Source organism: Apteryx mantelli, chromosome 15 (genome assembly GCF_036417845.1).
Source record: "Apteryx mantelli isolate bAptMan1 chromosome 15, bAptMan1.hap1, whole genome shotgun sequence".
NCBI lineage: Eukaryota > Metazoa > Chordata > Aves > Apterygiformes > Apterygidae > Apteryx > Apteryx mantelli.
In genome coordinates, this window is record NC_089992.1 from 23,923,207 (window position 1) to 23,948,054 (window position 24,848).

At 53.6% G+C, this 24,848-nt stretch overlaps 2 protein-coding genes across 5 annotated transcripts; both read left to right on the forward strand.

The window, feature by feature from the left end:
- Positions 1-9: 9 nt before the first annotated feature.
- Positions 10-7,308, forward strand: STOML1 (stomatin like 1). Of its 3 annotated transcripts, none has more exons than XM_013961848.2 (7): positions 10-614; positions 845-951; positions 1,409-1,558; positions 2,531-2,734; positions 3,916-4,144; positions 5,150-5,304; positions 6,140-6,274. In XM_013961848.2, the coding sequence occupies exons 1-7, from the start codon at positions 467-469 to the stop codon at positions 6,185-6,187; spliced, it is 1,041 nt and encodes a 346-aa protein (XP_013817302.1). In that variant the 5' UTR covers positions 10-466; the 3' UTR covers positions 6,188-6,274. The 3 variants fall into 3 exon arrangements, with proteins under 3 accessions (XP_013817302.1, XP_013817301.1, XP_067162028.1); XM_013961847.2 differs by having other exon boundaries at positions 12-614; positions 5,150-5,362; positions 6,140-7,308; XM_067305927.1 differs by having other exon boundaries at positions 13-614; positions 5,153-5,362; positions 6,140-7,308.
- Positions 7,309-8,946: 1,638 nt separating this feature from the next.
- LOC106500166 (protein PML-like) lies at positions 8,947-23,212 on the forward strand. Of its 2 annotated transcripts, XM_067305593.1 has the most exons (8): positions 8,947-9,053; positions 10,200-10,678; positions 11,519-12,102; positions 16,179-16,216; positions 18,148-18,394; positions 18,855-18,913; positions 20,325-20,463; positions 21,155-23,212. In XM_067305593.1, exons 1-8 carry the CDS (start codon positions 9,003-9,005, stop codon positions 21,922-21,924), a joined length of 2,367 nt encoding a protein of 788 aa, XP_067161694.1. In that variant the 5' UTR covers positions 8,947-9,002; the 3' UTR covers positions 21,925-23,212. The 2 variants fall into 2 exon arrangements, 1 of the variants encoding a protein (XP_067161694.1); XR_010885707.1 differs by lacking the exons at positions 18,148-18,394; positions 18,855-18,913; positions 20,325-20,463; positions 21,155-23,212 and adding an exon at positions 13,425-14,997.
- The last annotated feature ends 1,636 nt before the right edge of the window (positions 23,213-24,848 follow it).

Here is a 24,848-nt window from a genome sequence, read left to right on the forward strand (position 1 = left end):
GGAAGCGCTCACAGCCTCCCTCCTTCCCGCTGCAGCATCCTCGCTGCGCAGACGGCGGTGGGCTCACACCGCCGCGGTGGGGCGGGTGGCGGGCAGGGCCCTCTCCCTTATTGGCTTTTGTATTTTTTTTCTAGTGTCCTTCTGACTTGTGTAACAGGGCAGGGAGGTTTGCGGCAGCTCCAGGAAAACAGGGCAGGGATGGAGCGTGCCTGAGCTGCTGCTGGGCTGCCCACGCTCCCGGGGACCGGCTGACGCTCCGATCTCCTCTCTGCGGCACCGGTAATGGTGGCAGGGCCCCTGGGGGAGGCAGAGGCTGTGCCAGGCTGCGGAGGTGCTCAGCGGGCAGCAGCGGCAGGCGCAGGACTTGCCACTTCAATGGCAGAGGGGAGACAGGCTTAGAGGGCTCTGGGTGCAAGGAGCTGGGCTCCTCTCTGGCTGAAGCACCGACGCCAGGGCTCGGGCCATCATGTTCAGCCGGTCAGGATACCAAGCCCTTCCCTTGGGAGACTTTGACCGCTTCCAGCAATCCAGCATCGGGCTCTACGGTTCCCAGAAAGGCTTCTTCTCATTTGGAACCAAGCAAGACCCTCTGGGGCAGACCTCAAATGCAGCAGGTGAGTCCAGGCCAGGGGAAGAAGGCTGCCTTTGTCCCCAGCACAACTGCCATTTTTTCTGTAGGGTGTCAGCTGTGTGCCCCCCACCCTGGTGGCCTCCCCGCCATTAGTGCTGGAGCAAGGGGTGCAGGACTCGTGGAGGGCAGAGGCTCCACTGGGGATTTCCAGGCAGGGAAGGGGCTAAGGGGCTGTCAGAGCTGGGGCAGACATTCCCTTTCATCCTCCTGCAGATTCCTCCCAGAGCTGGCTGTCCTGGATCTGCCATGGGATTATCACGTCCTTGGTCTTCTTGTTGATGGTTGCCACCTTCCCCATCTCGGGCTGGTTTGCCTTGAAGGTAAGCAAGGACAGAAGGCAAGGTCAGTAAAGGTCAGTAAAACCTGTCCTGGGGGAGCCGTTCCCAGCTGCCCCCCATCCCAGGATGCAGCCCTGGTGCTTCTGCACTGCAGGCTGTGAAGGGACCAGGTTATGCTGCACAGAGAGGGCCTGCTCTGCCCTTGGACAACCCTACGGATCTATGGTGGACCACAGAGCAGTCTTCTCCCCCAGCCTGCACTCTGGGAGCTGTGGGCGGCACGTGGCTCACGCAGCAGGGACCAGCTCTGCAGCTCTATGGTCTGGCATCGAGCTCGATCTGGCCCCCAGGGCAACGCCACGCAGGCTTCACCAGGCTTAGTGACATCTGTACGTGCTAGTGGATACCTTGTCAGGAGAGACGGGATAGTTGTAGTGACTTTTCTTGGGGGTTTGTTTACTCTTTTACAGCTGTTCTGGTCTAAATGTTCTCTTTCCAGATCGTGCCCAACTATGAGCGAATGATCATCTTCCGCTTGGGCCGCATCCGGGCACCGCAGGGGCCAGGCATGGTCCTGCTGCTGCCCTTCATCGATCAGTGGCAGAGAGTGGATCTGAGGACAAGGGCCTTCAACGTGCCACCCTGCAAGGTGAGCTGTCCCATGGCCTCGGGACAGGGTGGGGACACATCTCTCAAATACCCAGAGCAGCTTTTTGCAGCTGGTTTTTGAAGAGGTCTGGCCCTTGGCTCCTTGCATAGACACAACTGTCAATTCCTTCTTTCCTGTGAAGAGATAGGAGAGGGTGGTGGTGCTGTGAACCTGGGAGCCCTGGACATGCCTGTGGTTGAAAAGCTTCTCTTGGTTTTACACACCTTGTTCAATGGATGTTCCTGGTTGGAGACATCTCAGAAAACATCAACTCCTGCCTTTCTGCCCCCTCCAAGTCCAGGTGTCTCTCAGAAAAACCTCCAGCTGGAAACTGGCATTGCCACTCCAACTAGTCAAAATTTGATCATTTGAGTTAGGTTTATTTCTAATAACTCTCTCAATAAAGAGACCTAGAGCCAGCTTGCCTTCTGTCCGTGTGCAGACATGCTCCCTGTGACCAGAAATGGCCCTAAAGTATGGGCTGCTGCCCATGTCGATGCTCAGTGACCAAATGGAATAGGGGTAGCCTGTGGGTCTGGGTAGTACTTGGTGGGACTGCTCCAGTTTTGCAGAGCTAAGACAGCAGGTCTCTGCAGTAGGACTGTTGCAGTGTAGGTCTTGATGCAAGGCATGAATTGGGGCCCCTCTTTTGGCCGAGTGCTGTTGCCTACTCCTTTCTCTCTCCCTGTAGCCCTGGGCTGTGGGGCTCCTCTGGCAAGACATGGTGGGGTCTTGTGCAGTAGTGCGTATGAACTCACCCCCTTGCATGCTCTGATACCCAGTGAAATGCTGCATGGTCTATCTCCTGCTTGCATGCCCTTGGCACCAAGTGCAACTGTAAATCTGGCAGCTGCAGGAGGAAAGAAGTTAATATCTTTGCTCCTAGGCTCTGAACACAAGGGGTGGGCCATGGGGCAGAAAGGGGGAGAGATGCTGGCCCAGGAGCAGCAGGCCTGACTCTCCTCTGCACAGCTGACCTCCAAGGACGGTGCTATCATCTCGATGGGTGCTGATGTCCAGTTCCGCGTGTGGGACCCAGTGCTGTCTGTCATGATGGTGAAGGACCTCATCGCCACCACCCGTATGACAGCGCAGAATGCCATGACCAAGACCCTGCTGAAGAAGAGCCTTCATGAAATCCAGGCTGAGAAGCTGCGGATTGGGGAACAACTCCTGGTGAGGACTGCCCCAGCCCTGCGCAGAGCTCCCACTTTCTCCCCAAACTCTTGGGCTCTTGGTGTGGAAATAACCAAAAGGGAAAACCGTAGCTGTTTCCCCCATGTGGGGAGAGTCCAGCTGGCTGTGAAACCCTGGCAAAAAGCAGGGAGATGGGAAGAAGTAGTGTTTAATGTGGAGCAGATATCTTCAGCCTCTGACTGTGGATCTCTGGAGGTCTGTCCAAGAGGTCTGGTTATAGAGAAAAGCCAATGTGTTATCAGCAGGCTTAAATTGGACTTCTGTCTCTCCACTGGGAAAATGTTTTGAGTGGGCTGCAAGCTGAAAAGGGCCTTTAGGAAGAGAAGCAGGACAGTTGCAGAGGGGGAACAACTACCCTGCCCCCTGCAGACCTGGGGTCAGGCCAGGACCTTGTGGGTTAAATGACTGCTAGGGAGGTTTGGGAGAGAGGTGAAGGAAGCCTCCATAGGGCTGAGGAGAGCAGAGCTCCAGGACTGACCATCTGTGGGTCGAGGGGAAGGCTCTGGATGGTGTTCAGTTGAGCTGCTTGGCTAAAGACATTCCTGCCTTTGGGCAGGGAGAGGTGATGGCTGGGGAAGTCTTTGGGATACACAGGTATCTCAGGGAGTCTGGGATGGTTTTGAGGCTGGAGATGCTGCCTGCTAAAGCACTACCTCAGGCCATGGTGCCCTTGGGAGATGGAGGAAAGGGGCCAGGCTGGGAGGGAGCAGATACTCCTGTCGCTGAACATGGAACGAGACAGAGCTGTCCTCTCTGCCCCGACCTGCTCCAGTTCGAGCCAGGCGAGCAAGCAGCCCGTTGCCTGCCCTCACCTCCCCGTCACGTGCAGGCTGTATATATCTCAGTGACCATGCACAGCGCTCTTAGGCCTCTCAGGGCTTCATAATCCCGCTCAGAGTTGCCTGGCTGGGCCCCAGCTGGCTTCATGCAGAGATGGCTCTCTGCCTCCAGCTCCCAACTCAGGGCACGTGGCTGAATGCGAGAGCGGCCAGACTGGGCCATCTCCTCCAGCTCCCCACTGCCAAGAGCAGACAGTAGCAGAAGTGTAAAATAAGCTGTGGGATGTTCATTATCAAGGATGCTGTGGTGAATGGCCTCCCTGACTGTACCCAGCTCTGACTGGGCTGCCAACGTTTCTTGCTGTGTTCCTGGCTCCATAGCTCGAGATTAATGACATGACCAAGTCCTGGGGCCTGGAGATAGACCGGGTGGAGCTGACCATGGAGGCCGTGCTTCAGCTGCCCCAGGAGAACCTTGCGGGCCCCTTCGCCACCCTGCCACCGGTGCCAGGGCTGGAGGGACTCGACGGCACCATTCAGCAGCTGGCTGCCCGCTTCTTCAGCAACACTCTGGCTCTGACGGGCAGTGCCAACAGCACCCCGAATGCAGGTAACCAGCTCCAGCGCCACCCCTTGTCTGTTACGTGGGTGTCTGTCCCTCCAGTCCAATGACCTTTGAATCTGCTGGTGCTTTCCCTCGTGTTTTACAGAGGAGTCAAAGTCCCCAGGATATGATGTTCCTATGAGCTCAATGCAAATAGGCCAGCAGGGAGAGGAGAGAGACTATTTAGGGCACAACTCAATACAACATTCAGCACAACACAAGCTTTAAAAGACATGGGAGAAACTGCTCGGGAGACCAGGAACATATCTGTGGGAACCTGGGCCAGGGAAGGCCCTGCAATTTCTGAGATAGCCAATACTCACATTTGAGGGCAACGTTTGGGCAGGATTTGGCTCAGAGACTGTGTCCTGTTGATAATGATACTAAGAAGAAAGCAGCCTGGTTTGGTGGAGAGAGTTGAGCAGTTGTTTAAAAAAGACGGGATTGGTTGGGTTAGCCATGATAAGATTTCTTACCAGGTGCTCTGAATCTCACTGTGAAGATCAGGTGGGAGATCTAAAGACCCATATATTTGTGCAGGCCCCTTTTCTTTCTAATAAGAAAAGAGAGAGGCTGCAACTGTGGGTCTTTGGCTTAGCTAATTATCTTACTTCTTCAGGTATTTTGGCTCCAGGAAGATCAGAGCAAGTAGGAGAATGAAATCTAATGGGGGCTGGAGGAGGGTATGACCTGCTGGCCCATTTTTCAGAAATTCTCCACCAGTTTGTGCCCTGCTATGTCTTTCAGGGGAAAAAGTCTACCCCCTGGTAGTAGGGGAAGAACAACCTATTGCAGACAAAGGAGCAGGCAATAAGAACTGGCAAAACCATGCTTTCTTCTTCTTGCTTAGCTGGAAAGTTGCTTGTTAAGTGGATTGGTCTGCTCAGGAGACCTTTGCTGTAGAATGGCTTGTGGATCCAAGCAGATCGGCTCTATTCAGCCGACCTGCCTCCATCCAGACATTCCATCTCCAGCTTCCTCTGAACCCCACTTCTGTACTCTTGTCCCCAGCAGACAGCGTGGAGACCGTGAATGAGTTGGAGTCTCCCACTGCTGCCATCCCCACCACCAGCGCCAGGAGGAAACCCAGCGCGGACGAGCTGCTCTCAGCTGTGGAGCTCTTCCTGTCTGAGCCCTTGGTTGGCCAGGTGGGAGCATCTTACCAGGTCAATATCACCCTGCCGAGCGGAGTCCGGAGCACCTATTTCATAGACCTTTCCTCAGGTCACTGCTCTTCATTCGTTGGAGTTGGCATGTTGAAGGCGGGAGGGTGTATTGTGCTTGTGTCTCCTCTGCGTGCTGCATACCCCACTGAGCTCGGTTGTAGAGGGGATCCCCACGCAGCAAGGCCCAAAAAGGATCCTATTTGCTAGCTCTGTGAAAGGCACCCTGGGGTCTTTCAGCCAAGCGCTGCAGTTTGTCGATTCTGGCCTTGAGTCCATGCTCCCTGGAAATCCAAAATGTAATTTGTTTGGGGTTAAAAACATGGATTTCTTTTTTTTCCATTTAGAAAGAGAGCATTAATGGAAACTTGGCAGCCAGGTGTCCCTGTGGCTGACCAAGTGAGATTGTTAAGGGATCACAGGGCCATCCTTGGGTGTGCTGGGTCTTGTCTACAACCAGCTCGAGTGGGTAGCGATGGAGGGACACATGGATAGCATCTTGGGCATGTGCCATACTGGCAGGAGTCCTCAAAGCACCCATCCCCCTCACAGAATTTTGTGGGCACCAGTGATGGTTTTCCTGGTGACCATGACAAAATAGGACAGAGCTTGGAAAGGAACTACTGGAGCAGAACATTGGTGGAGCAGTGCAGGAGAAATTTGTCTCCATGTTCCCTGTTCAGTAAGGACTCTCTCCTCCAAAATCACCCTGCCAGGCTCTTGTCTGTCACCAGGCTCAACTCAATCCATGTGAAACAGTGTGGGGAAAGCTCTAACAGGCAAGACTGCATCCTGAGACTGACTGTTTCTTCCCCTCCCACCTGTTCACGTCCTATAGGCAGCGGGCGAGCTGGCCGCGGATTGCCAGAGGGCAACCCTGACGTGATTCTGGAGATGTCAGAGAAAGATCTGCAGGACCTCTTCCTGGGTGAACTTCGTCCCTTGAGTGCCTATATGAGTGGGAGGCTGCAGGTGAAAGGCGACCTGCACATTGCTCTGAAGTTGGAGGAGCTCTTCAAGGCGATGAAGCAACGTAGATAGAGCATGTGTGGGGGTGGGTGTCTGTGTGTCCATGTGTGCATGTGTCTTTGTAGGTGTGCGAAAGGCACAGGAGGGGTGAAGTCACAAGTGGGGGGGAACACGGGGGTGCTGCATGGCGAGGGCCTTGCCTTCCTCACTTTGGAGCTCATGCTGTACCCTCTGCAAAGTGGTAGGAGTCGCATGTGAGCAGGGAAACTGAGGCAAAAAAAGCCTAGAAATCTCACCTGTCCCTCAGGTTCCCACCCTCTTTGGGGTGAACTCTGTTGCTTGTCCTTGTCCTTTTCGTTCCCTCTTCTCCTACCTCTTGCCCACAACTTTACTAGTTGGGAACAAATTGGCACCCCAGCCTGTGTCCAGGGAATCCAGTTTGCCTCCAGGTCCCTTGGCCAAGAGCTGCTCCAGGGGCATAGACCAACATCCTGCTGCCTCCCCAGTGGTGAAGGGAAGAGTGGTGGGGCTCCCCTGGGAGGTCTGGGGATGAGAATACCCTGGTGACTTCATACTGGAAGGGACAGGAGGTGACTGGATTGGAAGAGCTTGAGGACACTGTAATCAAATCAGCTTGACAGAACAGTAGTCATGGGAGTGGGATGGCACAGGGAGGAGAGTGTGGGTGGTCAGTGCAGCTGAAGGGAGACAACAGGGTGGTTGGGCCAGGCCGGATGCCATGAGTGGGCTTGGGTTCAGGTCCAGCATGGCACTACTGGCCCCAGTGTTTCCAGGGGAAGGAGCAGAGGCAGCAGGTTAGGGAATGACCTGCCCAGATGTGCCTGGGCCTTCCTGTCACAGAGGTTTGTAATAAGTGATTGCGCTAATTTGTGCTTCAAAGTGCTTTTGCATGCGTGCTGCGAGGTCTGTCTGCAAGGTACGCATGGACTGTATATAGGCGTACATAGATATTTATTTATTTTGTAAGCTTCCTTTCTATCAACTCTTGATTGACAATAAACCTGTTCTGCAGCCTTGCCTGGGGGCAGGGAAGGTCTGATGATTCTGTGAGCAGATGAGGCATGTGGTCAGGACCTGGGTGGGCTGTGCTCCCTTGCCTGCCTTGCTCCATTCCTTGCTGCCTCAGTTTCCCCTTCTGTAGGCCCAGGGGTCCCAGGACGCGAGGTCCTGCCATGTGCTGGAAGAGTAGTCTGGTGTTTGGTTCCTGTGCAGCACTCAGCACCAGAGGTGTTAAAGTATTTCTGAGCTCCTGGCAGTGCTAAACTGTTCCAGGATGTTTTCAAAGACCTGCCCAATACGGCTGACCCACCTGTGCCAGGCTGCTGCTTCCAGAGAGCCCATCCATCACAGTGGACCTGCAAGCAGACATGGACATGCCGCAAGCTGCTGTCCCACGCGTGTGCAGAGCTATAGGACCAAAGGCATGTGCGGGAGGCAGAGCTATAGGAATGAAGGTGTGTGCAAGGGGCAGGGCTGGGCTTGTTTGCTCAGAGCTTATGAGTGGCAAAAGAGGCTGGGTGGGTCCTACTGCCTTACAGGCAGCCAGGGTCCTCTGGGCTGCAGCAGGGCAAGGGAGGCAGCGTTTGGCCCCGGGAACAAGAACTGAAATGTCTCATGGCTGCATTCAGACCAAATCACCTGCTAAATCTCTTCTTTGAGGCCTCTGTGACATCCTACCAAGAGCAAGTTGCCTGGCAAGAAGATTGCGTGGGCTGGTGCTCCCTGACGTGCAAAGCAGGACTATGCCAAGGGATTGCTCTCTCTGCTCCTTCCTTCACTCCCTTTCCCTCTAAGAGTTATGCCAGCCCGGATAGCTGGGCTAGACCCAGGGAATTTGACAGGCAGATATTTTCTAGTCTCTCAAAAGCCCCAAGATGAGGGAGCTGGCGCTGCATCTGAGATGCTGCGGGTTTTGTGCGGAACCATCCCCGGACACAGACAGCCTGTGCAGAATGGTGCTGCCTGCAGAGGTGGCAGTGCCACCCCCGTCGTGCCCCATCTCCCCCTGGGCTTGACAGTCTGGGCAAGGCCTCAAGGGCAGTCCTACTTTCATGGTGGTCCGCTTGCAGCTGCAGACAGGCCCAGGCTGAGATGTAATTCCCCGGGGCTGATGCAATGCTGGAAGGGTGCACAGAGCAGAGAAGATCCAGGGGTCAAAGCCAGCCACCCAGGACAAATGGGGCAGAAAAATGCTCTCCTGAGGGGGGACAATCACAGCTGTACATAGGGCAGAGCTCTCTCCTCTGGGATGTGCCGCTGGGAAGAAGCAGAGCCCTCTTTAGCACTGCCATATCCCTGCCCATCCCAGCTCTTGCCCTTCAGCCACCCCAAACCGGGGCAGGGAAGTGGGGCCCTGCATTACAGGGGATTACAGTCTCCGTGATTTGGCTCTTTGAGAAGTGCTGGGGGGGTTGTGTCCAGACCCAGCTCCAACCACATCCAATCTGGGCCATGGAAAGAGAGGGGAAAAGAAGCAGAAGCCTCTCTTTGGCTCGGGAGGGCTGAGCTGCCTGGAAGCATCGTTGCAGTCCACAGAGCCGTCGCTGTGTCAGGGCTAGGAGTGATCACAAGAGGGCTCTGCGCAGCCGGCGGCCCCGGCTCGGAGGTGGAGTTACTTCCAGGGCAGAAGAAAACGAAACTGCCAAGCAGAAGAAGCTGAAGGGACGCTTGGCCAGTAAGCAGAGGGCCACCAGCGCTGCCCACGCCTGACGATGGCTGCAAAAGCCCCCCCAAGCCAGCAGAGCTCGGAGTTGGAGACGCAGGTAAGCTCCTGGCCAGGGTCAGGCACTGTCCAAGGTGGTGGGATTTTGGCGGGGAGAAGGCAGGTGGGTACGAAGTGGTGGGGCTTCCACAGTCTGCAGAGGGCCTGGGGCAAGGGAGGGGGTCAGAGTTGGCCAGAGGGCTGAAGGAGGAGCATGGAGGGGGGAAAGGATGGGAGGAAGGCATGGGGACGCTGGGGAAGGAGGTGACTACGGGCCCCAGCCCAAACATGGTTCTTGCTGCACAGTCAATGCTACCTTCCCCCACAAAATGTGCTGGGCGGTGGAGGAGGCACGTGGGGCACTAGGAAGTCTCCATCCTGGTAGAAAGACTGCAGGACTCTCAGTCATTTTCTTCTGTGCCCCCAAGCATCTCTTCCTGATCGATGTAATGGGGATAAGAGCTTCAGTGCCTGTAGGGCAGCCTGGCACCACCACCCGCCCTGCTCTCCCTTGGCCCAGCAGGTGCGAGGCACAGAACCTGTCCCCTGCGGGGAGGAAGGGCTGGTCTCAAGTCCACCTCCGAGCCCTGCAGGGAGGAGGGTACAGGCTGGGAAAGCAGGAAGCACAGATGTCCAGGAGAGATGGAGGGAGGGAAGAAGCCAGAGGGATGGGCCTAGCGAGACAGTGAGTAGGGGAGGCAGATGGCAGGATGGATGTTCTCTGGTCTCAGTTCTGCAAGGGTATCGTCCAGAGGGCGTCTCGGCCGGTTCCTCCACAGCTGCATCATCCCCCAGCCTCTGCTCTGCCCCTCCTGCAGCCCTGGGGGCAGGAACCGGTGCTGCTGCCCTGCTGCAGTCCTGTCTTCCCCTGCCCCATGGCCCAGACCTGGTTGAGATCTGTCTTCTCTGAGGCTGCCAGGTTGGGATCAATCTCCTCTTTGCTATAGGAGAGGAAGCACTTAGCAGGGCCCCTGTCCAGCCAAGCCACCTGTGGTGCATGGGACCTGCTCTGGACTGCTATGACTGCTGGCCTGTGCATCCCTGGTTGGAAATGGTTGCTCACTGGTTGCTCAGCAGGGTCTGAACAGGGCTTGCAGGTCACCTCCCTCCACAATATGTTTCAGAAGCTATTAAAAGCACTTTTCCTCCCCAGCACTCACAGTCTGTGGTTCTTTCTCTTTCCCTCTTTCCTTCTTTGCTCCCCAAGCTGCTGGAAGATGAATTCCAGTTCGTTCTCTGCGAGGGCTGCCAGCAGGAATCACCCAACCTCAAGCTCCTCACCTGCCTCCACACCTTGTGCCTCAGCTGTCTCAGTGAAAACAAGCCCATCGGCCAGTGCCCCGTGTGCCGGACCGCCATCCCGCAGGCCAGCGGCATCCCTGACATGGACAACCTGCTGTTCGCCAGCCTGCAGGCCAGGCTGAGCATTTACAAGAAGATTGTTGACAGAGTTGACTTGTTTTGCGACAACTGCAAGAGCGAGGGCGAGTTCTGGTGCTCCGAGTGCGAGGAGTTCCTGTGCAAGAAGTGCTTTGAGGCCCACCAGAGATATCTGAAGAGGGATAGCCACGAAGCTAAGAGGGTGACGGATGTCAGAGCAGGGTCAGCGAGGGACTTTCTTGAGGGTACCAGGAAGGCTAGTAACTTATCCTGCTCCAACGTGACTCACAAGAGCCAGACATTAAGGTAAACTTCCTGGCCGGGAATGGTTTCTTTTCAAGGTACAGCCAAAGGCATGGGAATATTTGCAACATATATGGGGGGAAATTCGAAAGGCAAAGAAAGAAATGTCTTTGGGCTAGCTCCGTGGTAGGTGTGAGCAGGGTGTGTCTGTCCCTCTGCTTCCCTGATTGTCACCAGCTGGGTCACCATGTAATGGAGAAGATGGATGGGAAGTAAAGACTAGTGGGTTCCAGAGCGGGAAAGGAGTATTGGAGGTAGCTGGGACCAGACCAGAGTCTGGGTGTGATGCAGAGTCAGATTCAGGTGCTCTCGAGGGAAAGTCCAAAGGAGAGAAGGAAGAGGCTGGAACCAAATTGGTTTCTAAGCTAAGACTTAAGCAATACTCTCATTAAAAACAGAACTGGACATAAGTCATTGCGCAGGTCTAGAATAGAAATGGGAACAAATTCCTCTTTAGGAAACCAAATCACATGGGGAAGATTATGCCCAGTCTCTGCCTGAAACAAGGCTTCACCATCCAGCCCTCCTCTAAGATTCTCATTTTCTGCTAGGGCTATTCCTGTGACTGCGGGAGAAGAAGGTACCCAACTAGTTAGTACCAGTCTGCTGCGCTGTAGTAACTGGTCAGGTGAACACTTTAGCCAGCCCAAAAGAGGAGTAGAAACCCTGTGGAAGTGGTTCAACAGAAAACGTGCTTTTTTGCAATTGGGATAGGATAAGACCAAATGTCTGTCCCATGGTGGTAATTTACTCACATTCGATCGTGCTTAAATGAATGAGTTGCGATAAGAGTATGAGAGTGCATGGTCTAAATTACTGCTCTGCCTGTTCTTAACCTCACAGCATCTACTGCAAAAAGTGCTGCAAGCCTGTCTGCTGTGTCTGTGCCCTTCTGGACAGCAAGCACTCGGGCCAGCACTGTGATATCAACACTGAGATCCAACTGAGGCAGGAGGAGCTGAGCACCATGAGCCTGGAGCTGAAGCAGAGGAAAAGCGGCTTCGAAGATGCCTACAAGGCCCTGCAGGATGAGGTGGCCCGCCTGGAGCAGGTGAGCAGCGAGACTCGGGAGCAGATCCAGCAGCGCGTGGAGCAGCTGGTGCGGCTGATCCGGCAGGAGGAAGAGGAGCTGCTGGGGCTGGTGGAGACGCGGCAGGAGCAGGGCCGCCGGGAGCTGGCAAGGGAGCTGCGGCGCGTGGAGGGCGTGCTGCGGCGCATGGAGGCCGGCGAGCGGCTGGTGGAGAAGATGAGCCTCTATGCCACGGAGCAGGAGGTGATGGACATGCAGCCCTTCATCAAGGACTCCCTGGAGGAGCTGCAGAGGCTGCAGCCCACAGCGGCCGGGGGCCGAGTGCAGGCTGCTGGGGACTTTGCCGAGTGCAAAGGCAGGCTCCAGGCGCTGGTGGAGCGAGTGACCGGGCAGACAGGTAAGGAGATCCTCAACCAGAGGGGCGGGTGGGGGACTGAAAGCAGAGGGGAAGGTTATAATCCCTGGTTTGGCCATATTCGTCATGGGTTTCAAGTCTCCTTTCATGCGGCTACTTAGAGGACCTGTGACTCCTGCCTTTGCTCAGGGGCACAGACACCCTTTCCTTCCCCCAAGGACTAGGTAGGATGCAGTAGCTGTTTTCGTCACTTCTAAATCACTGGTTATCTCTTGCTCTTGTGGGGGACATCAGTCCCCAAATACAATTGTAATGGGAGAGAATATGGTAAATTGCTCAGGCTTGAACTTTGCAGTGGGTTAAAAAATAAGGGAGGGGAATGACATCTGGGATGCAGAGTGCATGGAGAAGGAGTATTGGCTTACAGAGATTGGCATTTGGAAGAAGAAAATGGGTGGAAAGATTGGACTGACTCCACATCATCTCTGAGAAATGTTCAGTCCGGTGACACATGCAGGTCTCGTAGAGGTCACAACTATCCTCCAGGCTTTAGTGTCCTATGATCCACTAATCACTTCTCGCTCCTCAGATCTCCAGCAGACATTCACAAGAGCTGGCTGAGCACTTTAAAAAAGATTTACATTTGCTAAACTTGGGCTATCCACAATGATGGAGCATCTGGGACAATTCCCATTTTGATTTGTTGATTACTGCCTTGGGATCGCATATCCAACTGGGAAGGTGAAACACTTCCAGGGAGCAATCCCCAACAGGGCTGGCGAGTGGTCTGAGACTGATGCAGTGTTTGGCCAAGTGTTTCCACAGCTCTTCAGCAGCAGTGCTGTGGAAGAGATGTTGGTGGTATGGGAGTGGTGAAGGCCTTTGCATCCTTGATATGTGAAGAGAATCTGGTTACTCGTGTGTTGGAAGAGCAGGGGACAGTAGAGGGGCTGGCTTGGGCAACTTGGGGTAGCATCCTTCCAGCAAATGGGGAAAAAAAGAAACAAGAGGAAGAGAGTGCGAGAGGTCTTCTGTTCCACTCCCCTGTTGCTGTCAGGGTCAATTCAGACCTGACTGCTACCAGAGTCCTCTTTGACCTACTATGGGCTTCCACCACTGAGTTTCCCAGGGCGAGCTTGTGGGTCACAGACAGTCCCAGAAGAGACCAGGGGTGATCTCCTGGATGGAGCTTGGGGTTTTCTGGGGACAAGCTGCAACTCGTCCCCACTCCTCGCGTCTCCACCACTTGGTAAGCATTGTCCTTCCATCCTCTCTCTCAACCCCACTGAGATTGCCTGGAACGACTGTCCTCCAAGTCCTGATTCTTTCGTCCTGTTCCCTTCCCCTTCCCTCCCCTGCGACAGGTTCCTCTGCTACCCAACATGACTCCCCGTATGAAGATGAGAGCACTTCAATACTCAACCTTGAGTTTCAGTCTCCTCGGAAGGAGGCCCAGCTGCACAGATGTGTCCCTGCAGGGCTCCCTGCCCATGACCACGAGCAGCCCTGGGCACCCATATCAGATCCCTCCAGCAGCAGAGGACATGTGTGCCCAGGACGAGGAGGGGTTGCGTCCCCAACGCAATCCATCCCTCCAGACCTTGCTAGGCAGAGGAATGAGGAAATGGAGGATGACTTTGGGTCACCAGTCAGTGCCCATGGGGACACTGTGCCTATTTCCAGGAACATCCAAGACTCTTTGGTCTCTCTTCAGGAAGATTTTGGTGCCTGGGCCAGGTCAAATGTACAGCAGGCAGATGAGCTCCTGAAGGCAAGCAGTCACCTCCTGCAAGCTCAGCAAAGGGCCAACAGGCACCTGCTGTCCATGGCACGTGGGGTCAGGGCCATGTCCTGCTCCCTGGACACTATTGCCTCTGCCATGGGGCCCTTGATGCAGAGCTTGCTGCAGTCCAAGCAGCAGCCTGCCCCAGCCATGCCCAGCCCAGGGGAGCCCATGACTGCAGACATGGACTGGCCATCGCTGCACTCCAGTATACTGGAATTATTCCTTCCTAGCACCTCACAGCACAGTGAGTCGCTGTTCCCAACAGCTCCCATGGCCTCTTCCCCTAGGAGACACTCTCCTTCCTGCCCTCCCAATGCTGCTGACTCCCCTGCCAGTCCAGTGCACTCTGTGCCCCCCAGCACAGCTTCAACTGAGACCTTCGAGGGAGAATGCCCCCAGTCAGGGCACTCCACCAGAGGCAAACGTAGCTCTGAGTCCACCACAAGCCTTCGGAAAAGGAAGAAGTGAAGCTCCCTTTGTTGCTGTTTCAGGGTGTCCAGATGACCGGAGGTGGTTGCTCATGAGCCTGTATTATATATCTTGAATGATGGAGGCTGGTCTTGGGAGGCCAAACACAGGGTTTAACTCCCAGCCATCCTGTTACTGATGTCCATCATGGCCTTAGGCATGTCTCTTCATTTCTCTGCACTTCAAACCACCGTTCTTCCCAGCTTAAATCTGCTGACCGGAAAGGAGGCTCCATCCACCCCATTTCTGTAGGCAAGGGCTCTGATGGGAAGCAGTAGGATCCGGAAGAGAGGTGTGATTGGAGAGTATAGTGGGAGATCCTGTCTGTGACCCTGGGAGAGAGATGGGAGTGAGTGTCCTGCACAGTGAGGAACCTGCCACTGAGTCTGCAGTGCTCTGCAAGGACAACCAGACACAGACCAGGCCCTCTCACCCCTGCACGGTTTGCAATGGACTGCAGCTGCTTTGAAAACCCATTAAAGGTCCTGATAGGGACCTGGCTCTCTACCTTACCTGTGCAAACCTTGCTATGCCAATAAAGCCCTCTTGGACTGAAGAATGAACGTGTCTTTTGCTGGTGTCAGAGCCTGGAAAGGGCCCTCCTGAGGTGGGCTGTCCAGGGAATGTGGCTGCGGTGAGAGCTTCCCCAGTTGTGCTCAGCTCCCTATGAAGGGCTGAAACAGGTATGCAGCAACAGTGTCAAACTCTGAGCACTGCTTCTTGCTTGTAAACCTGGTGAGGTGGCAGGCAGCCCCAGAGCTAGCTGTGAGTGAGCCTAGAGAGGGCAGGGCTCCCTGGAGACGTGAGCTCGGTTTGGTAGTGTGGTACTGTCCCACCTAATGAATCCCTGCCATTGAAGTATGATAACTAGCTCAGGAACAGCAGGATGCTACTAATTTTGTTCTCCTTCCGAGCATTGTGTGCCCTGCCTGGTCAGCCTATGGGCCTGAGAAGGGCAGGAAGGTCGTTCTGTAAGTGGCAAACCCATATGGGAGAGCTTTTTGAAAGGAGTCTTTAGTGCAAGGATGGGAGAGGGAACTAATAGGTCCCAGGGTCTGATCCTGGACCAGCGTGCCACAAAATTCAGTGTGGCAAGCCCATGTGAGCAAACGGCCCCATTTTAGGAGGTTCATGAAAGAAGAGTGTGAGGAATTTGGAGAGAAATTGGGAGAAAAGGAGACCTAAGCACTATAAAAATGTGGTTCCAGTGGCTCCAGAGGTATTTCTTGGGAATCTGACACATTTCTCATTAATGGATCCTTGTCAAGGTAGTACTTAGCTGGAAGCAGCAGGATGCAAAGCTGCAAGGAGTAGCAGGCTCAGTAGCCAGCTCTCTGATATGGCCTGGTGAGCTGCACACTGAAATATTCACATGGCCAAGTGCCATGCCACATGGGCGCCCCCGCTTCCTCTTGGAGAACAGAGGATGAGCGCTGACGGGAAGTGGGCAGGCTGGCAGCTGGGTCCTAGTGCAATTGCTTGATTTTGGCCTCAGCAGCATCTGCAAGTGGGGCTTTGGGCTATCTCCTGTGACCACACAGCCCTGCAGCTGGTGATGTGACATAACCCTGGCACAGGAGCCACATTCACACTGTGAGTTGGCCACCGCTGCTATGTGTGTGTGCATGCTGGCGTGCTGGAGACCCCACTTCACCCCCTGCCTATCTGTCTGATTCTGTTTTTGTCAGGTCGTGCCATGTAAGGCTGTGCCTCAGTTTCCCAATGTGTGAATATCAACATCTTCTGTGGAGCACTTTTATGTCAGCTCATTCAAAGCACTGTAGCAAGGCTGGCACTCGGTACTCTCAGATGTCTCTAATGCTGCTCTCCCTCTTCCCAACTCATTGTATTTTTGTTCTTTCAGAAGCTGCCTCTGCTCAAGCCACAGAAAACTCCCACCAGGTGAGACTTAGTTTCTACTTGTTTTTTTCTGGAAATTTTGTGTTGCAGGGTTATCTGGCAAGAATCCAGGGCTAGCTTCCAGGCCTTGCAAGCGCAAGATCCATTGCTTGATTGAGGGGAGGGGGGTTGGCTGGTTGCTGCTTTCCAGGTTCCTCCTCACATGTTTTGTTTTGAAAGGGGTCATCTGAGCTCCAGGTGAGATCCCAGGCTCACTCGGCTAGCTACTGCACCCCCATCCCTTGACCTGGGCTGTCTGTAGGAGTAAGGCTGCAGAACCAGCTCCAGTGCCCGTACTGCCCTGGCAAACTTTGCCCCTTGAAGGTACCTTTCTGGCTAAGGTGCAGACAAACCTCACAACGTGAGATATGCCACCACATGTATTTTAAAGACATCATGGGCACATTGGCATGCAAATCGTTTCCTGACTTGGCTTTTCAGACTGTACCCTGCCCTGTGCTGAACAGAAAGCAGGGGCTGTTATACATCCGCAGCCAGGGCTGGTGGGAGAGAGACACTGCAACTGGCTCTGGTGTGACTGGTGTCTCCAAACACATCTTTGCACTCCAGAAGGGCAGAGGCCTACTCTGAGCAGAAGTCACCCAGGGGCTAAGATGTCTAAAGCAAGCTCTCTTCTCTTTTCCCATCGTGCATGAAGGACTTGTATCTAGCATCAGTCCTGCCCGCCTTTGCCTGGGATAAAACTTTCATCTGAGCCTCCACAGAAGGATATGACTGCTCTCCTCTTGTATCTTCTGGAGGGGCTCAGACATTAGTCAAACATACAACTGGTAATCCAGGAGGATCCAGGCACAGGCTGGAGGAATGGCAAAATGACTGCGCATTAGCCAGGCAGCCTGGGTCTGATGTCTCTGGATGGTGGGCTGGGGCCCACCAGACTGCCCCTGCGCAGAGCTTATGCAGCTTGTCCTCAGCCACCCCTGTCGGGGAGCAAGCCTGAACTAGAGAATGGGCCTAGCCCTGTTTGCAAGCAATACAGAGAGTGAACATGCCAACAGCAGGAGCAGTTTTGTCTCTGGGAACCTTAAGGCTTGAACGACAAGACAGGTGATTTATTCTCCAAGCTCAGGGAGGGGAGATTCCCAGCCATAACGAGGCACCTTTCTTCTTCGTGGTTGTTTGGCAACACAGAAAGTTCCTGGCCAGTGTCAGGCAAGAAGGATGCCTTGCCCAGGATTGTTGGAGTGGCCTTGGCCTGTGAGAGCCAGGGTCAGGAGAGGCTTCATGACAGAAAGAAAGAAGTGGTGTTTGGTGACCCTCGAGTAGAAGAGACCATGTGGGTAAACAGCACTTGCTTTGGGCAGAGTGCAAACCAGTGTGGGAAACCAGCTGGAGGGCTACCAAAATACTCTGGGGCACTGACAGCACTAAGTTATTCTAGGAAGAACAAGCTTCCCCTTTGCCCAGCCAGCTCTACATCTCCAAACCATGCCTCTCACCTCCCCTCACTACCATTACATGCCCTCCATCTCCCCAAAATAGGAATCCTGTGCTTTGCCCCATCTCACCTCCTCCCCATGCCCCCTCTCAAGCCCAGGACTCCCCACACACATCTCTAAATGCCAGTCTCCCACCCTGATATCCCCCACTCCTCAATCACACCTCTCTGTTCCCTGCCCTGTGTCCTCTCTTGGTCCCCATGTGGGTCCTATCACAGTCTCAGACTGGCATATTGGGCATGATGGAGCAGTGCCCAGAAATTGGAGCTGTTTGCTCACTCAAGTAAGCTGCCCTCATGCAGCATGCTGCTTCCTTTGGGTTTGTTACCTGACTACGGAGGGAGTCATGGTGGAGACCACCCCAGCCAGTTCAGGGGGTCCCAGCCCCCTCCCACTACTACTGTAAGCACACTCAAAGCTCACACCTAGGCAGACCACACAGGGCTGCTCTCACTGGCTCTGTTTACATGGTAGGTCATCGCTGCATCCACTCCTGTGAAGAGGAAAAATGTTCAAAATGCAGATGTCCTGCCGTCACCAGTGAAGGTGATGAAGGTTGAAGACAATGACTTTGAATGGATGAAATCAGAAGTCCTGCAGAGACAAAGCTCCTTGGATCAGCCTGGAACCAGTTATCCAGTGTCCGCTGTGACTCACATCACTAAGGAAGATGGCTTATTGGAAGACGTGGAAAAAAGCAATGGTGGGCTGCATGATTCAGGTAAGCAGCATTTGTTCAGGCTTGGCAATGCTTTCTTGCTTTTCATTTCTAAAGCAATGAAGCCGCGGGTAGATTTTTCAGGGGAAAGCATCAAAGCAAGGCAGTGAGCAGCATCCTCATAGATAAATTTCACAAGAGGATAGTTACGTCCCAGCATATCATCTTGAGTGACAAGATGTTCAACAGTGATTGCTAGGGAATCAGACTTCATTCAAAGATCTCACCCAGTGTATACTGTGTATCTGTGACTTGGAGGGGATCAATCCTTTTCCAGGGGGGCACTGAGGGCAGGGGCCTACTTGCTCCCCGTCCTCACTGATGGCCACCCAGAGCCACCTCTCAGCATGGCTAGTGATGCAAACTGCAGGGGCCATCAGACCCTAGCACCCAGCACTTACTGCAAAGGTATACAGACCCACAGGTGCATCTGAAATATGACGAGTCTTTCCTACCTTGGCAGATAACGATATTTTCTGCTTGGACAGTTTTGAAGAGGACAGCAGCGATGAAGAGTCGTTGGTGAGTGTAGCTAGCCACCTTGTGGCTGGCAGGGCAAAGGATGGGCAATAAGCTCAGCCTCCTTCTCATGCAGGAAAAAAAGGACTCTTGGTGCCTGGCCCTTCAGTGTTTAGTGTTTAAGCTCAGGATTCACCATGAGGATGGGACCACTTGGTGCTTCCAGAACTCCAGGACTGTCCCAGAGTTCCCCTCAGAGCCTGGAAAGAAATTTCTGAAAATCCTTCCTGAGTGGCAAAATATCTTTGTAAATCCCCTCCAGTTCCCTTTGACTTCTGGGAGAACTGGGCCTCCCAGTAGCTTGGGAATCTTGGTAGGTACCATCCTGGTGAAGACAAGGCAGTGAGCAGCCAGAATGAAAGCCAGCACGAGAAGGCAGTCCAAAATCTCACCTTGTCTTCAAGGCTGTGAATGGCTGGGTTTTCTCTGTTACTTTTGAGCAGTTTGCACAACACTCTGCACCACCGAAAGCTGTTCTACAGCTCTTCGGAAGAGATTATAGAAATGAGCAGCTTCTTGGCCTGATTGCTGTTTGTCTTGGCTCACAGCCAGAGGAGAGATGCTGGCTTGCCTGGAGGTAGTCCCAGCTTTTCTTTCAATTTTGAGCAGAAAGCCAGTCAGGAATGATCCAAGTGGGCCATCCCAGTAGTGGTCTGCCTACTGTAGAGGCTGTCTTTGGGGTATGTATGTCACTTTGTTTTGCAGTGCTGGAGGGCACAAGTCTTTGTGACCAACTAGAAGGGCATATTATAATTTAAGCCTTCTAGCAGATAATTCAAATAGATTCCTAAACTTTGGTAACCTCCCACACACCGATGTGGTTGGGTAGGTCTGCTAGCTCCATTTTACTGTGTCAGGGACAGAATCAATTAATAACACAGGTGAGACTGGGGGAATTAGTGCATAGCTTGGCTTATGTCTTCACGGAGAGTCTCTTCCCCCTTGCCCTGAAAAGAGCGGCCTGGTCTATGCTGTCTACTGCGAACAGTGTCTGTCCCATGCTCTGCACTGGGCCGTACTCAGGCATCATCTGAGGAGGTGCATGGACTGAAACCATGCCAGGAGCATGCTGATAAGAACAGTCCCCAAAACCAGCCTGGATTTTTCAGGCTGGCCTCTGTTGTATCCCTGCAGTGTTCCCACTGCATCCATTTATATCGATGGCTTCCCAGTGCACACATTGCTTTTGCTGCCAGGACATGAGCTGAGCTGTTACTGGGAGATAAAGAAGTGTCAACAGAGGGGCCATCCTTCTTCTCTAACCCTTTTCATCTTCATGAGCCTACCTGAGCCTGCACTTCAGTAGTGCTCTTCTTGAGTGCCCTGCTAGCCCTCCAGGACACAAGAATTCCCAGAGCTGCTACTCTGACACTTCTTGTACACTTCATCAAGAGCAAATTGTTTCCTCTTCCAGGACTCCAATCTGCTAGATGAACACAACAGCACACTCGATGAGAGCACCAGCGAAGACTGCCTGGGCATTACCATCAGCAACCAGACCCCACTTGACTCAAGACAAGGATCCCTGCTGTTCTTTGATGTGAAGATTTTGAGTAAGATCCTAAGTGTTAATGTCTCCCATTTGCAAAGAGCTGCCTGTATTGCAGCAGGCTCAGATCCCCACATCCGGCAATGTCTCTTTTGTGAAGTCCAGGCACTTCCACCACAACCTTGGCTTTGAAAGGGAGAGGCCATTCTCCTGAGTCCCCAAGAGTCCTTGCTTTAGAGTTTCTGGATAGCTGGAGGGCTGGGAGGAACATGATGCCTACAGGGCCATGGGTAGATTTCTGTGAGATCGCTCAGCCAGCTGAGCAGCCCTTGGGCAGGCCTTGGGCTGCTGCATTTTGCACATGACGGTATGGGCCCCCAAGTTCCCTTTCCCATGGGCCAATCTCTTTTGGTCAAAGTGGATTTTACTTTTCAAGCCCCTCCTTAGTCCACCCTCAGACAGCAGCAAGAGCTCTCATGTGCCTGGTGGGGGGAATGATCCCACTGCAGGAAGTGCTGAGGTGCATGGGAAGTGTACTACTGAAGGCTGCTAAGTGATGGAAGCTGAGGGTGTGACTGAGTATGGGGGGATGGAGGTAGAAGAAACAATAAATCCATCCCCTAGCTGCTATTGATGGTGAAAGCCTTTAGAGGCTGAGCAACTCAGTCTATGTGTTACTTTCTTGCTGAGTAGGAGACTAATTCTGCCTTTCCTCCCTCTCTCATCCTCTTTCCCTTCCCCCTCATTTTCCCCAGAAAATGAGATCATTCAGGTGGCGGTGGTAGACAAAGAGAAAATTTTCCCGATCCTGATTCAGCCGGTGAAATGTTTATCCACCTTGATGGCCAAAAATAGTGTCTGCGAGGTTGGCCTGAGGAATCTGCTTTGCCACCTCAACACTGTTAACAGGCCCATCTTGGGTGGATTTGGTCTCTGGTCGCTCCCCTTCCCCACCCTCTTGAAAGCCCTGACGTTTGTGGACAAGAAAGGGGAATTCAGCTCTGCTGTGTATGGTTTCCTAGACATTTTGCCTCTGATTAAAGAGAAGATCCCTGATAGGGATAATTACAAACTGAAGACTTTGGCCAACACTTACCTCTGGCGACAGCTCAGTGATTGCAGTGCCATGGAGAACGCGAAGGCTATGAAGGATCTGTACGAGGTCCTGGATATCGACCTGATGAAAGAACCCAGGGTGATTCTCAGCCATGTCAGCCTGGAGTGCTTCATCTCCCTCGAGCCCTTGCTGACTGAGAAACTCCTCACCAAGCCATCAGCCCAAACACTGGCCAGTCACAACATTGGCCTCTCTGAGCTCTCGTTCTGCTACAAGCATGACCCCAACAAAGGGCTCCAGAGAGTGTGCCGTTTCATCAATACTCATCGGCACAGCTCCGAAAAGAAGGTCCGAAACCTGAGCAAGACCAAGGTCTACTTCCAGCGCCAGCAGCAATCAGCTGGATGCCAGACAACCCCTGCAGGCAGTGACTTTCCGAGAACCATAAAGAGTGAGAAAAACTGTTGAAGGATGTCTGTGCCTGTCCAGTACAAGACCCTGTCTCTCACCTACAGGGAATAACTCCTGGAGAAAATTACCAGCTCATGTCACTAGTTTTGCATTCAAGATTTCCTTCCTGTTCCTGCCTGGGCTGATGGATCTGAATTTTGATATGTGACAGTCTCTTGCTATCCTCTGTCATCTAAACACCTGTGTTAAGGTGAAGAGCTGAGGACACTAGGTTGGCTGGGACATATCCTCTGGCTTTGCTCCAATCTTGACACCCTGTAGCCTCACACTTAGTTTCCCCTCTGGATGAATCAAGTCAAATATAGAAAGAAAATTTTCCATGATTTTTGGGGAAGGATGCTGCTTCTTACAGTTTTTCCTGCCACAGGGACTCTGCTGGTTTGGGGCTTGGGGAGAGAAGAGGGAAGGGAGCAATGTGGTTGGAAGTCAAAGGGAAAAATAGCAGGTACTGAAATCAATTTAGAAGGACCAAGGGAGTAAAGGATGCCTGTAATAGCTGGGAAGGGGTCCAGGTCAGGGAGAGGAGAAGTAGGAATGTGGAAGAAGGGGTTAGGAGAGCTCTTGACCCTTTTTTGGCATGATCCACACCCTGTTCTGCTCCCCAGCTTGGTAAGAGGTACCCCCACCTTGCACATCCTGCGCTTTGCCCCATTTGTCCAGCTCAGGGGTATGCCTGCCTCTTATGGGTACCCGAACTCCTTGTCCATCTTCTCGTGAGCAGGACAGTGAGGACAGAGGGCTGTGCCTCGTGCTCCCCCTGTCAGAGCTGCTCTGTTGCCCCAAGTAGCTGAGCCTTCCTGTGAGCCAGTATTTGCAATGTCACTGTGGGAGGAACCAAAACCAGTCATATTCAGTGCACGTCTTTCGTCCAACAGGATTCAGTGCCTGACTGGCACAGAGTCAACCTCTCTGCTCGCGTGCTCTGATATTCACTTTCTGCCCCGGAGCCGAGTCCCAAAGGAGGACAGTGTGAACACAGGGAAGAAGGGCTTGTGACACTCATTCCTTTGTGTGGGACAGCAGACCCTGGAGAGTGGGAGAACTGGGCTGAAGAAAGAGACAAAAAAAAAAACCCAAAAGCCCACCTTTGGGTCCATCTAGTCTGAGATAGGAACCTCCCAAGCGAGTGCACAGTGATATTGTTTTCCTACCTCTCCCCCTGCTTTTCAAGCTCAAAGATAGACAGGGAATTGCTTGGTCAGGGAGTGAATCTCATTGCTCTTTCTGTAGAGGCTCCTGTGCCTGCTTACAGATGCAAAAAAAATAAATCATTTACTTAATTTGATGTGCATTGCTAATAATTTGCTTTTGCTCTCCATTTCCATAATAACCACTGGGGAATGTAAAAAGGGCCAGGGCAAAGCGTCTGGAACAGCCTAGGAGTCCAGCTACCCCACCTCCTGGACACTGCTTGTAAAGGGAGATTAGTGGGGTGTTGGGTGCTGGAGGAAAGTGTGTTCATCCCCACCCAGCTTCTCTGCTCACTCTCAGGACGCTGTCACAGCCTAACAGTCCCTTGAGCCCTCAGCACAGCTCAGATGAGCACAGAGAAGCAGAAGAAAGTCCGTTTGGTTTGAGGAGGGTGGGGAGGAATCTCTCTTCTTCCAGCCTTGTGGCAGTAAGAGACGGTCAGGGTGAGCCTGCCGCTCCCTGCACTGCTGCAAGTTCAGACAGGGAGCCCAGAGATGAGGAGCAGGCTCAGACCCCGGATCTGGGAGCGGCCAGAGTGGGCTGACATCTCCCTTCTTCGAGGCAGGACCATCCCTAGTCACCTCCAGGAGCCCACCAGGCTGCCAGCATTTCCTGGAAAACCTGCGTGAGTTAGCACATATATGAGGCATCTGGATATCCTCCTGCGCCTAGGTTAAGCCCTGGCTTGAGGCCAGGGGAGAGAGAGCACCAAGAGGTCCTGCTTGCTAAGGGAGTAGCCGAGAAAGCCTGGCGTTGTGCTCCCCATGGGAACAAGCAATGCACATTACTTGCCTTTGCGTGGCGTGTAGCTGTCCTGCCTGCTGGCAGATATCCGGCTTGGATCGCACTGACATGATCTGATTCAGCCATGGCAAACCAAGCCAGCTACTGCCATAAGCTCATGGGTGTCTCGTCTGGCTCCCATCAGGGCCAGACCCCGCGCCTGGCATTGCAGGAAGGCAGGAGAGGGCACGGCTCGCAAGCAAGGGCAGGAAGAGGATTTGGGGGGAAGCCTCATCGCAAGGAGACGTGAGGGCAGGAATCCAGGGTCCACAGCTGTCCCCTGACACAGACCAAGGTTTGCTGCAAATCTTGCAAAAGCTCCTAGTCAAAGTGACCTGCGTGTGTGAGGGAAGCAATGAACCCACCAACCTTTTCCCAGCGGCAGGAGCAGAACACACGTTCTCTGTACTGTCCCTAAAGTCCCATACAAGGAGTGCTGTTTGAAGCCATGGCCATCCCCAGATGTTACTTAAACCCCACAGGCTGGTTTTTCCTCCTCTTTGATTTATAGCCCTCCAAGCAGGCATGCTGCAGCTTGCAGGGTGATTCAGCAGCATGCCGTGGCAGTGGGTCGCTTTTCCCGGCTCCCAGTCCTTCTCGGGAATGAGGAGAGAACAGGTCGAAGCTGAATTGTCCTGTGCCACCCAAAAAGGGAGGGATTGCCCAGACACCTCGGGGAACATTTTATGTCCGGGCACGTCTGGCCTGGCTGGCAGGGGTCCCTGGAGAGACGGTGCCTGGGGGCCTCTGGTGCTCCTGCCACCCCTCCGCGTGACCGGGGCGCTGACTCCCAGGACGCGGCACGCATCACTCTGCTTTTGTTTGCTCTGTGCGTTATTTCTAGTAAAAATCGTTTCCAACACCAGTCATCCTCCTCCAGTCCTGCCCTGGAAGCTGCTGACTCAAGTCCGTTCCGGAACGGTTAAACGGCTGCTTGTGCAGAAGCA